The sequence below is a fragment of the Eptatretus burgeri genome, chromosome 2 (genome assembly GCF_056783735.1).
Source record: "Eptatretus burgeri isolate ZD-2024b chromosome 2, Ebu_testis_v1, whole genome shotgun sequence".
NCBI classification, from domain to species: domain Eukaryota; kingdom Metazoa; phylum Chordata; class Myxini; order Myxiniformes; family Myxinidae; genus Eptatretus; species Eptatretus burgeri.
Window position 1 is genome coordinate 8771493 of NC_140962.1, and position 14135 is coordinate 8785627.

At 42.1% G+C, this 14135-nt stretch overlaps 1 protein-coding gene and 1 long non-coding RNA gene across 4 annotated transcripts in view; one reads left to right on the top strand and one right to left on the bottom strand.

Annotated features, from left to right (window-relative positions):
• The window catches only part of LOC147031392 (uncharacterized), a 178951-nt gene extending 165150 nt beyond the window's left edge, over positions 1-13801 (bottom strand). The window contains exon 1 of the long non-coding RNA XR_015052932.1: positions 13724-13801. This is a non-coding gene — a long non-coding RNA (uncharacterized LOC147031392). The remainder of the gene's footprint in view (positions 1-13723) is intronic.
• LOC147031393 (cytoglobin-2-like) overlaps positions 13777-14135 on the top strand; it is a 55879-nt gene continuing 55520 nt past the window's right edge. Inside the window, exon 1 of one of the 3 annotated variants that reach the window (XM_085862390.1) lies at positions 13777-14135. This exon is cut by the window's right edge and continues 105 nt beyond it. In XM_085862390.1, the coding sequence (XP_085718516.1) occupies positions 14041-14135 (95 nt within the window). In that variant the 5' untranslated portion in view covers positions 13777-14040. The other 2 variants (XM_085862399.1, XM_085862381.1) reach the window with 2 other exon arrangements.

Sequence of the window (14135 nt, forward strand, 5' to 3'; positions counted from 1 at the left end):
GAAGAAGAAGAAGAAGAAGAAGAAGAAGAAGAAGAACAACGCTGAGCTCTCTATGAGCAGCGTTCGCTACGTGAGACGCTGCTTAAAAAGACACAACTAGACCATGATATCTAGCTTGTGTCCAAGTTTCATCAAGATCACATCAAACGTCACGGAGCTACGCTCTGGAGAGAGTCACAAACAGACAGACAGACAGAGACAGACACACAGACACAACAAAAATAGTGGTCATTGCTGGCGCCCACGAACCAATAATCACATTTAACAATGAAAAATACAAAAGGGATGGAGGGGAGACAAGGTCCTGCGAAACACTAACTTGGCAGACTTAAGTTGGGGTTTACAATGTGAATCCACCTACCGGTCCTCTAAACATGCAAATTATGATACAATTAATCAGCAAATTAACCCTTTAATCCTTAAAAGTCCATTTTCGTTGCAATATGCTCACTTTTGCCACATGCTATATGTAGGGTGTGTCAAAAAAAAACAACAACAACAAAAAAACCCATTAAAAAAATCCAGTACATTCATTTTTATTCTGAACTAGCAGGGATACCCGCGCTCTGCACAGGAATCCCGTGGATGACGGCGGGTCTGAAGGAGTATATGTCACAGTTAATTGTAAAATTGCAGAGGCTGCCACCATTATTATTTTTTTTCATCACCACTATAATATTATATTTTCCCCGCCATGTTTTATATGCAGAAGACTCGAGTTCAAAAATGTTAAGATTTATTGCCGCATCAGATAAAAAAACCATAATGCCTCAACAATGTGAGGCTGGTTTCATGTCATCATTTGCGACTTAATTTATACGTCGGGCATAACCCAGCCTGGCCCAGCGTATTTGATTTATTTACGTCTGTTATCCTGATAAAAAAATTATGTTATATTATGTATACGAAGTTACAACGTACCCACGCCCATAACCATTCAATAAAATATCTACATAGCCCATAACCATTTAATTATAAAATATTATACACATACGCCATATGCCATCACCATTCTATTTATATCTGTAATATGTATAAATACAAACCACCACCACCATTTTTTTTTATTTCCCACCACCATTTTTATTTTTCACCAGCAACATGTATTTCCTTCATCGCACATCCTATTCCCGTTTATGAAATAACTGAAGTAGCTCAATAAATTTAGTGGAGTGTTTGAGGATAAACAATATTTGATGTCTTCCCCTCTGGGGCCAATATGTATAAAGCCTCCGATGATCCCACTCTGGAGCATCCCACATATAGCTAACCATGGGAAAAGCAAGGAGTGGATAATTCCAGCCCTGCTACTTTCAATGACTGTCCTTTTGCCTTATTGATAGGCATCGCAAAGCACAGGCATACAGGAAATTGTAGTCTCTTAAATTCAATCGTTGAATTTGATGGAATGAGTGGAATTCGCGGAATGAATACATCTTCTCCTTTCGCACATCCTGTCGTGATAGTGGCCTCAATTACATGTGGTAGTAGTCTTTTCACAATCAGTTTAGTTCCGTTGCAAAGTTTTGGTGCATCGAGATTACGTAATAACATAATAGGGCATCCAACTTTTAACGACATTGTACGGAGGCAATCCTGGTAATTCCAATGAGTTTAGAAATTCTGTGGGATAATGTACGGCTTGCTCAGTATCCAGTGTGGTGTCAATAGACTTGTGACTATGTTGTTCGCCTGGAACTACTTGTAATAACTATTGGTTTATTACACGGACTGTTTCATTAAGTGGAGCCAGGATTGTTCTTTCACAGAGCCACTGTATGTTTTTGTAATTAGTCGCTAAATTGGGATACACATGAGCCTCTAATTCTTCCATAGATGAAACTATAGTACCACAGTCATCGGGAATAGATATTACATCATTTGTGTTCGGGATTTCACCATTTCCAAGTTTGAGAAGTAATTGTGCGAAATTGCCGCATCTAAATCACCATATAATTTGACCCTCATATTTGTTGTTAGATGGATAGTTTGTACGAATTTCCAGAGGTATGAAGATTTTATACTGGCTTTCATTTCATCAGCTGGAGTGCCACGGGGTACCACAGGTAAAGTTTGTCTGAAATTGCCAGAAATAACCAGCGTAACTCCACCTATAGGCAGGTCTACTCCTCTTAAATCTTGCATAGTTCTATCTCATGCTTCAAATGCATCCTTAGGTGACATCGTACCTTCATCCCAAACTATGAGGTCGCAATTCTTCAGCACTTTTGCTGCTTCAGTTTGTTTGCCAATGCCACAAACCGGATATTCCATTGTAGCTAAGTCGAGAGGCAATTTGAAAGCAGAATGCGCTGTGCGGCCACGTTGAAAGTAGTGTTGCGGCTATACCGGATGAAGCAACGGCTAATGCGATCTTTTTCTGGCACCTCATCTTAGCAAGCAAAAGGTTGAGGACAAATGTTTTGCCAGTATCACCTGGGGCATCCAAGAAAAATATCACACCACTTCCCTCTTGAAGCGATTCAGAAATCAGTTGATATGCATTACTCTGATCCTGTACCAGAAGCGGCTCATTGTCAGAAACAAACTTTGCGAGAGTATCTGTGTTGTAGTTTGTTTCATGGAACCATTCTCTACTGATGGTTGCGCTTTCAGACCTATTAGAAGAGGGAAGTCCCCACTTAGTTAAATCTTTCCCGCTCATGTATAATACCAAATCTTCAATGTATATCAGAGCCTCATTGAACATATCTGGTGTGTACTGGATGTCCTCTTGGGGATGTTCTCTTTGGACTCTGTTTTTTACATCCTCAGACAGAGGGCCTCTTTGTGAATGTCCCATAGGCTCTTGGGATCTGACATCTCACACGCAGTTATCATAATAGCAAATAGATACCTCTTGGTCGATGGGGATTGAGAAACAGTTGCCTCTTCAAGCGTGGCGTTCCAATGGGCATCGTCTTCTCGGAGTCCGAGGAGATTGCAAGCCTCATGGAATGTGTTGCAAATTTGCCCGTCCACTGTTCTCAGGTCTATGAAACTCACTGGACCTCGTTTCACATGCAGGAGGAGGCGGACATAGAAACACTCAAAATTATTGGGATGTACTGTGTACACTCGACCCAATGCGTCAGATTTGTAAATATCGGGATATCCTGGAACTTCTGAACCTTGCTTCCTCCTGTTCCAACATTTCTGAGTCGAGTTCCAAGTGAAATACGTTGGCACCTGAGCATACAGTAGAGTTCGAGCAAAGTCATCAATTTCGCATAGTTTGAAAAATGCCAGTAAGTTAGAAATTGGAGGTTCTTCCGTCATAAGTCGACGACTACCTGTATGTACAATAAAATATGACTTGTGTTAATCATGCATTAAAAGAGGCGTTTGTTGATGTGAATAGGGCCTATGATAAGTGTGTCGAATGCATAAGTCATAATTCAGAAACCGGGAAGTCGGAAGTCATTGTCTTCAATAGACTGTAGTATTAATTTCTCATTCTCGAGCAAATTCCGTTGGTCCCATGTCAATCGGCTGAACTTGAAAAATTAACGTTATGCAATCAGGTGATGACGTCATAATTCGGAAACTGGGAAGTCGGAAGTCATTGTCTTCAAGTGACTGTAGCATTATTTTTTCATTCTGTTGCAAATGGCGTTGGCCCCATGTCAATCGGCTGAACTTGAAAAATTAACGTTACGAAATCAGGTGATGACGTCATCATTCGGAAACCGGAAGTCGGAAGTACAATTCTTTTACATCGGGACACTCCCGAGTACATGTTCTGTCAGCATGTGAAGTTTGGTGAGGATCAGTCCAGTACTTTTCGCGTGCATAGGTCACAGACAAACACACACACAGACACACAGACAGACACACTTTCAACTTTATATATATATATAGATTGTGTAAAACTTCAGGAATGTGCTACATTTTGTGTGAAACATGATTGTGTACCAAATATAAGAACCGCAACTTGCAAGACTCTAGTTTGGCATTCGGTTGATCACATGCTCTAAATGTTGAACAGGACAGGCGAAGTTGGTGATTAGGCGCTTACATTCGGCAAGGGTGATTGACCTAACTGTCTCTTTGATTGCTTGTTTCAGCTCAAAGATGCTTCCAGGGTTATCCTTGTACACATTGTCTTTGAGATATCCCCAAAGGTAAAATAAAAAAATCGAGTGGGCTCAGATCAGGGGTATGTTGAGACTGCTCAACGATGAAGCATCAGCCAATGACTCCCTCACTGAAGTGGCTTGTCACCCACTCAAGGGACTCACTCATTTGCAGTGCAAGTTGTTGCCCAATCCTGTTGTGAAGCCATTGTTCTTTTTGAAAGCTTCTCCTGCGACCAAGAGCAGCCGACGACCAATTCAGAACTTTAATGTAGCGCTCAGAATTGATGGTCATTGCATTACCGTCCTCAGCCAGAACGGTCAAATTATGCCATGTTTACTCATTCCACACCAGGCTGTGCACTTGACTGAATGTAAGGGTCTCTGGCACGCCTCATCGGGCAGTACTTTGCCCCAGTAGACATTGTTCCTTTAGTTGATTTCGACATTAAGCAAAAAGTGAGCCTCATCGCAGAACCAAATGTCATTGAGAAAACCAGGTGCCTCTTCAATATTTTCTCCACAAACCACCGAGCCATTTCAAGACACTCATTTTTGGCTGCAGCAGTAAGTTTGTAAACCCGACGCAACAGTCAAACCCAACGCTCCACTGATGAGAATATTATGAGCGGTTGGGAGAGAGAGGGGGGGGGATAGGAGAGAAGAGTGAGGAAGGGGAGGAGGAGTGAGGAGGGGGAGGGGTAGAGAAGGGGATAGAGAAGAGTGAAAGAAGGTGGAGAAAGGAAGGGGCGAGGAAGGGGGGAGGTAGGAGGGAGCGACATTTCACCACACGTTGCTATACACGCCGAGAGGTACAGGGTGTGAGGAAGGGGAGGGAGTGAAGAGGATGGGGGAGCAATGAGGGGGAAGTGGGGAGAGGAAGGGGAGTTCTGGACTTGCGTTTAGTGGTGGGACTTGAAAGGGGGGGGGGGGTCCTGTCTGTTGGTATTAGTACAGGATTGAATGAAATGGGGTATGTTAAAAAAGTACAAACAGGAAAGCAAAACCAACCGTCACTTTCAAACAGCACGTACCATTTTTAAAGACATTATAACATGGGCTTCCCTTGAGGGATGCAACTCAAACTGCGGCTGCCACCCTGTTTACCCACACTGGAACTGGAACTGAATCTCTCCGAGGGGGTCACACACTGCCCGGAGACACCCGGAGTGCCAAAGAACATGCTAACAGGACAAACGCACACCTCTCTAACAGCCGGACCGGCCGCCAAGCCCAACCCCTCAATCCAAACACCGAAACCCGGTCAAGCCAACAGACCCGAGAGCCCATCACACCCGCGCAGCAATGCTTATAAATGTCCGGACACGTCAGTGTTTCCTGCCTTTATTGAATTTGATCACTCGTTTTATAAACAAGATGTAATGAGCCCAAGAATCTCTCAATTGGAGCTAAAATTCAAATTGTGGAATCAAACAGAGCAGCAGCCCCAACTGCCAAAAAAGTACCCATCCGCCCAATCTGCACACTCCCCAACACTCCAGGCTCAAAACACTACACAAACGCCACAGCACAACATAACCACTTCCAAACCACAACAGAAACACCTGTGGAAAGTTATCACAACCACACATTGTTTATCACTTCATGAAAGTTGGAAGAGAGAGAAAGAGAGAAAGAAACAAAGAGAGAAAGAGAGAAAGAGAGAAAGAGAAAAAGAGAGAAAGAGAAAAAGAGAGAAAGAGAGAAAGAGAGAAAGAGAGAAAGAGAGAAAGAGAGAAAGAGAGAAAGAGAGAAAGAGAGAAAGAGAGAAAGAGAGAAAGAGAGAAAGAGAGAAAGAGAGAAAGAGAGAAAGAGAGAAAGAGAGAAAGAGAGAAAGAGAGAAAGAGAGAAAGAGAGAAAGAGAGAAAGAGAGAAAGAGAGAAAGAGAGAAAGAGAGAAAGAGAGAAAGAGAGAAAGAGAGAAAGAGAGAAAGAGAGAAAGAGAGAAAGAGAGAAAGAGAGAAAGAGAGAAAGAGAGAAAGAGAGAAAGAGAGAAAGAGAGAAAGAGAGAAAGAGAGAAAGAGAGAAAGAGAGAAAGAGAGAAAGAGAGAAAGAGAGAAAGAGAGAAAGAGAGAAAGAGAGAAAGAGAGAAAGAGAGAAAGAGAGAAAGAGAGAAAGAGAGAAAGAGAGAAAGAGAGAAAGAGAGAAAGAGAGAAAGAGAGAAAGAGAGAAAGAGAGAAAGAGAGAAAGAGAGAAAGAGAGAAAGAGAGAAAGAGAGAAAGAGAGAAAGAGAGAAAGAGAGAAAGAGAGAAAGAGAGAAAGAGAGAAAGAGAGAAAGAGAGAAAGAGAGAAAGAGAGAAAGAGAGAAAGAGAGAAAGAGAGAAAGAGAGAAAGAGAGAAAGAGAGAAAGAGAGAAAGAGAGAAAGAGAGAAAGAGAGAAAGAGAGAAAGAGAGAAAGAGAGAAAGAGAGAAAGAGAGAAAGAGAGAAAGAGAGAAAGAGAAAGAGAGAAAGAGAGAGAGAGAGAGAGAGAGAGAGAGAGAGAGAGAGAGAGAGAGAGAGAGAGAGAGAGAGAGAGAGAGAGAGAGAGAGAGAGAGAGAGAGAGAGAGAGAGAGAGAGAGAGAGAGAGAGAGAGAGAGAGAGAGAGAGAGAGATATGGGAGCGAGGACAAATGAAGAGATGGGGCGAAGCAATGGATGAATGGATAGATGGAGGGAAGGAATATGTTTATGGGATGGAGGGAAAGGGATGGGTGGATGGAAAGTGGATTCACAGCAAGTTCCACAGTTGTTCATGAAAACATGATAACTCCAATCTCATAGAGTGAACACAAGGAATGAATGATAAATGAATGAGTCCCAACCTGCTGTTCCTTCGTCTGCCAGTACATTCCTTGCAGCATCTGCAATGACCTTGGGTTTTGGAAACAACACTCCTCTAATAATCTCAAAAAGTACTCCATCAGGGGGGTGCATCTCCGAACATCTCCTGGCGGTGCTCAGCATGACCGCTCCGAGGTGAAGGTTACATTTTAAACTTTTGTCAGGTTTAACTAAGATAATGGAACACACGTTTAATATGTACTTCCATTTACATTATCACCTTACATTGTCTTGAATGTCAATTTGTAAATTTATTTTCAAAAACGACAACAGCCGTGATAAGAAAAAGTCATTTACACCACGGTCTACTGTCTCTCCATGACTTACAAACATCACTTTGGTGCATCCATCCATCCATTCCTTCCCTCCATCCCATCCCTTCCCTCCATTCCATCCCTTCCCTCCATCCCATCCCATCCCTACCCTCCATCCCTTCCCTCCATCCCATCCATCCATCTGTTGATAAGGAACGGCAGGCTTGGCAAGCAATTGCTGATCAGTCAAATTAAACACCTCCTGGAGATGCCTGGAGTGTCAAACAATTTCCGAATTGGACAAATGAACACTTTTTTATAGCAGTGGGAACTACTGCTAAAGTAAATTCCACAGTTTAAATTTTTAAATTTGGCTCAACTTCAAAGATTTTAGAGGTTATCTCATATGCGGAAATGAAATAAAGTCAAAAACGCGTGTCTCCAGGCGTTTACAAGCATTGCAATATATCCAGCGATTCATAGGTATGATGATCAGCCATTTGATGATGAGTGAGGAAAGTAAAAATAAAAACTTTATTGTGAAGAAACCGTTGCGACCTGTTCCAAGTCAAGGCATTGTTGAGCAGGCCAAAAAAAATGATGAATTAAGACCCCAGTGAGGTGGATAGAAGTGACAGAAGATGATACCTTGATAAAGGATAATTAAATGAAAAAAAAAATCACTCAGGGTGACAACTAAGAAAAACAACACAAAGTAGAATGGCACTCGGTAAAGTGCATACCTCTGCCAATTGGAACAGTTTACGTTTTGCATCCCACTGATGCGTGAGATCCATACCAAAATTCAATCCGCTTGTTCTTGTCACCGATTCAACTCACCCACCTTGTTTTGTCATAACTCGTCGACAACTTTTTGAGATATAGCGATACATTTATTTTTTGGCCCCATCTATCAATTTTAGAAATTAGGCCTGTATTGACCTTTTGACCTTAAAATTAATTGGTAGTTGAATTCAGTAACCCGACATGAAAGTGCTCTTCAAATTCCAAGTTAATTGGATTAAAATTGAGGATTTTAGAAATTTGGCCGATGCTGACCTTTTGGTCCATGTTGATCTTTTCGCCTATGGTGACCACAATAATAATAGGTGGTTGAATTCAGTGACCTGATATGCAATTCCTTTTCAAATTTCAACTCAATCGGATGAAAATTGAGGATTTGGCCCAAATTGGCCTTTTGGCCTATGTTGACCTAGGTTTACCTCAAAATTAGTAGGTGGTTGAATTCAATGAGTTGATATGTAAATGCTCTTCAAATTTCAAGTTAATTGGATTAAAATTGAGGATTTTAGAAATCTGGTCTATATTGACCTTTTGACCCTACGTTGACCTCAAAATTTAAAAACCTGGTGTTGGCTTAGCGGTTAGGGTGGTGGCTTGGGATCCTCGGGTCCTGAGTTCAAGCCCTGTTGTCCACTGAATTAACACCAGGGGGTTGACTCAGACTGTCATCCTTCTGAGGTTGGCGAAATGAGGACCAATGCAGCAGCCAAAAGGCTACACTTGAAGGGAAGGGGTATTGACGGATTTATTAAATCTGGTATTGGTGTGGCGCAGGCATGATGGGTCGAATGACCTCCTCCTGCACATAATTTACTTGTAATCCATGTAATCTTTGTAAAATTAAGAGGTGGTTGAGTTCAGCGACCTGATATGCAAATGATCTTCAAATTTCAAGTCAATCGGATGAAAATTGACAATTTTAGAAACAATTAAAAAATTTGGCCTATTTTGGGTTGACCTCATGGCCTATATTGACCTATGATAACCTCAAAAGTAATAGGTGGTTGAATTCACTGACCTGATATGCAAATCCTGTTCAAATTTCGAGTCAATCGGATGAAATTTGAGGATTTTAGAAAATGTGGCTCAAATTGGCCTATTGATCTATGTAGAACCTTTTCTGTCGACCGACTTTTACGAAAATTCAATGCGGGACTGCTGCAGGATCGGTGACATTAATCCCTGAGAAATTCAGAATGATTGGTTGAGCGGTTTGGGCTGGAGGCGAGCAGACAGACAAACAAACAAACACACAAAACAGGCAAATGAAAACTCACTCTGAGAGTGACAACTTGGCAAAACAGCACAAAGTAGAACGGCACTCGGTAGAGCGCATACCTCTGCCAGGCTGAACAGTTAATGTTTTGTTTGCGACACTGATAGGCCAGATCTAGATCCAGAGCTGAAACATAATCAAATCGGCTTGTTCTGATCACATAACTAACTTATCCACTTAGTTTTGTCAAAACTCGTCCACAACTTTTTGAGATATCATGCTATATGTACTTTTGACCCCATGTCTCAATGTAGTGGGGCAACTTAGCTAAATATAGCATAACAATTGTGCATTTTGTGAGGAAAGCACCAAATTTGGCACACTAGTAGCCTATCGTATTATCAACAGACTTGGATATTGGGCCATCTCAAATTCAGCCGCTGATGGCTGTGGCAGCCATTTTCCACTGCCATCAAAAAATTTTGAGATGGCCCAATATCCAAATCTGTTCATAATATGGTAGGCTACTAGTGTGCCAAATTTGGTGCTTTCCTCACAAAATGCACAATTGTTATGCTATATTTAGCTAAGTTGCCCCACTAATGGTGAAGACTCACTTGGAAAAGTAAAAAAAAAATTCTCGTATCCAGATCCGGATCTTCACCGAAATTGAAACGATTCGTCCTTGTCATACACCCAACATGTCCACCAACTTTCATCCGAAGCCATCAATAATGTTTTCAGATATTGTGCTATATATCAGTTGTAGCCCTTTCACTCAATGGTGTAGAATCACTGAAAGAAAAAAAGAAAAAAAATCTCAGATCAAGCTCTGGATCTTCATCAAAATCTAATCATTTCATACTTGTTATACCTCCAACCTGTCCACCAAATGTCGTCCAAATCTGTCTACAACCTTTTGAGATATCCTGTTCACAGACAAACAAAAACAAGCCAGTAGGCGGCGATGGGTCGCCGAGCATGGAAACTATAGGATATAGAGCAAAATGGATGTCATATAGCGGATAGGGAATCACCTTAAGATTATGCATATCAAATCTCATCCAGTTCCATCTACTGATAACTACTCGGTATCCATTTGAATGAAAAGTACCGAAAATGCGGTTTGAAATCCCCAAAGTTCAAGGGGGTGCTGTGGGTGAACAAAGATCTAAATCGAAAATCCCGCTCGATGGTTTGTGCGCAATGTATTCCAGATGATTAGTGTGAATTTTCATGACCATCCGACCATAACCCTAGGAGGAGTAGCTTTTGGCGCGAAGGCGCCTCCAGCTCTCGCATATTATCGATTTTTGCACTAATTGACCTTTGACCCCTGACCTAAGCGAAATCGGTCAATATGTCATGAGGCAAAGTTGTAGTACTCATTGAGTACCATGAACCTGCAAAGTTTCATTTGTATCGATGCACTCACCTGGTTGCTAGGGGGCCTTCAATTTCCGCGCATACCCTAATTGTAGGGGGCGCTGCGGGTAAAGTATTCCATATATCACAAAAACCGGAATATATTTGATAGAGCATCACCTGTAGATCATTGGTGCCAAATTTCATTACCCTACGTGGGATAATGGCTTTCGGAATTGATTTCGCGTGAACGGTACCGATTTTGAAGGTTTTTCGGTTGTTGCGAGGGAACCAAAGCGTCCCGAGCAACCATCACAATTTCTAAAGCACTAGGTCATAAGATGTACCTACCACCCGAGTTTGGTCAAAATCCGCCCACGATTACTAGCAATTATGCTGATGACAAACGAGCAAACATCCAAACAAACAGACAGAATTACTGACAATAAGGGTCACCTATTTCGGCGACCCAACAGATAGACACACAGGGGTGAAAACATAACCTCCCCTCACCTTCAGTGGCAGAGGTAATAAATCTGGTGAATAGAATGGAAGGTTTTTTTTGAGGGGGGGGTTTGGCACACCTGTTATGTATTGACAGCACCGTAGACATGATAGATCTAGGAAACAAACAATCATCTTGCTCATGAATTAAATCTCATTTTTGTCAATTCGAATGGTCTCTGGGAAGTAAAGCAAATTAGTGAGAGTAGACCGTACCATACGATTGGATGGGTGGCGCCTAACAACCTGAAAAGTATAGAGCACCTCCATCATTTTGTGAGCCACTCTGCATATTATCTTCACTCATAATGTAATCAATGTCTTAATTGACTGAAAGACCAGTTTCTGGCAAAGCTCAAATGCGATCGAAATTAGGAATGCCCGGAGAAGTTTCCATCGGTCACTGCGAATGGCAGATGCAGGACAGCTCCATTTCTGCTTTAATGGCTTCATCTGCATTTAGGCCAAAAACGGTCAATATGAAACCCCAGCGGTTGGTTTCCAAACAAGGTAGGAAATAGTTGGGGGAAAAAAACAAGTAAATTGACAGAAGCAAATTTTAAAAACCTGAAAAAGAAATAAAGGAAACAGCAACAAAGATGAAAGTGTGTTTTTTTCCTCGCCCATCTCATTATCTAGAGTGGATGAAATCAATCACAGTGGAGTGTCTTTTATCAGACGGGAGAAAACCGCCAGCTTTATGCATCATCGATTCAGGGAAAGATCTCCCCCAGTGTGATACCATGGATCACCACCCGGGTGGGTATTGAACCCGCAAAACAGCGCAATGTGTCCATTCGGCACCCACAAACAGGGGCAGATCCAGAATTTGTTTTAGGGGGGGGGGGTTCACTTAAGGTTGAGATTTTCTCATCTATCTATAATTTCAGCAATCTCTGTGTGTCTGTCTGTCTGTGACCGCTGTTTCTCGACAACCACTGGTCCGATCTAATTGAAACTTGCCAGGTATATTGCTGGGGACCTGAGTATGTGACTTTTCAAGGTTTGATATTAATCGGACAAGTGGTTCCCAAGTTATGGCCATTTATTTACCAAACCAATGACAGGACACGGTGCTATGACCTCACAATTGACGTGACAATGCTTTTTTTTTCACGTACGGGCATGTACTAGTATTGTGAAATATACTACCAGGCCTTGTTCAAGTCAAAGTAATCATCGAGGAAAAACTGGTTTATTTATCCAGAGATTAATCGATGTAATCGTCAAAGAAAATTGGTTAACCAATTCGGCACGCAGTCATTTGCGATTGAAATGGTACATTCATATTGGTGCAATTTGGCCTTGGTAACCGATTGTTACCCTCACCGAAGGAGAGGGAATTGCGTTTGGGTCGGTTTGTCTGTTTGTTAATTTGTTCGCACAGAAGTTTCATGTTTTTCTCTGCAACCGCTTGACAGATTGAGACGAAATTTTCACCATCAGTGCAACTACTTCTGTCGAAAGTTAGAATCACAATTATGACATCATAGGTGATGTGGTGTGGCAGCCATGTTGGAAAAACTTTGGGCCTCCATCTCTGAAACCACACCAAGGAAAAAAATTGAAACTTGGAACATGGCAAGTACTCCCCATGGGAAATAAGTGCGATGTTCTGATGATGTCATCGGCGTCTTCATTATGACGTCATAATTGCATATGTAGAAAGCTACATGTGATGAGTATGAAAATTTTTGAGGGTCATCTCGGGATTAAATGGTCCACAAAAAAAAACCGATGTCGTCACCGGTCAGGTGATTCGGCAGCCTTTTTTTTTAACTTTCAAAAATCTTCTCTGAAGAGGCTGAACAGATCGAGGCAAAACTTTACATGTATGACCGCCTATCCATGAGGAACAAAAGGTTCACACATATGACATCATAGGTCAGATTGTTTGGCAGCCATATTGGATTTACCCAAAAACCTATAAAAATCTTCTCCAGAACGGCTGGACAGATCGAGTGGAAACTTCACACAAATGTTTCCCAAGCCTTGGGTGTACAAGTTTATTAAGGAACAATTGATGGGTTACATGGTTTGGCAGTCATATTGGATTGAAAATAAATTAAGTTTTCTCTGGAACCACTAAATCAATCGACGTGAAACTTCACATTTATGATCTCGAAGTGATGGGGGATACATGCTTTAAATTTAAACTTGAACAGATGCATGGTTTGGCACCTAGAATTATTTCATTTTTTGATTTGGGGTTTTCTTAAAAAAAAAATTTTTGCCACAAAAAAGTGGCAGTTCTAATTATGTCCCTTATTAATTACGAAACACACCAGTACACAAAGGCCACACAAAATACACCAAACAAAAGAAGTCCTGGCGAGGGTCAGCAATCTCAGATTACTCTTTTTCTTGTTTTTAATTGTTCAGCATTCTTCGGGGTTTAAATCGAAGTTTTCAGTTTAAAACTCTATAAGTAGCTTTTAAGTACAACGTAGGTGTTTAATAAATGATTTCGCTAGTTATAATTTGGTGTTCATCGAGCTCACTTTCCCTGCAGGCTGCAGGTTCTACCACTGCGGGAGAACCAATTTATGATTCCTTTTGACATCATGATAATGTGGACTTCTCCAGAGGACATTTTCCTTCATCCCCATCGATTCCACTTTTGCCTTTTAACCTATCTAGCCAACTAGGCACTCTCCGCCTCTATCAATATGCGGGCTGCGTACCTCTCCGTAGCCCCACCTCGCACGTTGGGTCCCGGCGGAACGGCCGGGCTCCTCTTCGACTGCAGCTGCCATCCCGTGGTGCCACAGCAAGTTGTGGACGCGACGCCAGGCTTGAGCACAGGACCTCCGCCTGTGCAGGGGGCTCCGTTTTGAGGAGTTGCCCCCTCCAGACACGAGCGTATTTCTGGGTGCCTGTGCGACACGATTCAGCTGGAAAGCACGACATTCGCGATTGCTGGCGGAAAGCGTAAAGACAGTAAAAGATACACATCAAACCCCCCCAGTCCCGGCATTCCGTGCACCCTTTGCTCAAGGCGATGTTTAACTTTCTGCGCTTCTTCGAGCGCCGGAAAGCTCCATGCCCAGAATCTCCTTCGTCAAAATGCGCTGAAGGTCACAAGGAGTCGTTGCT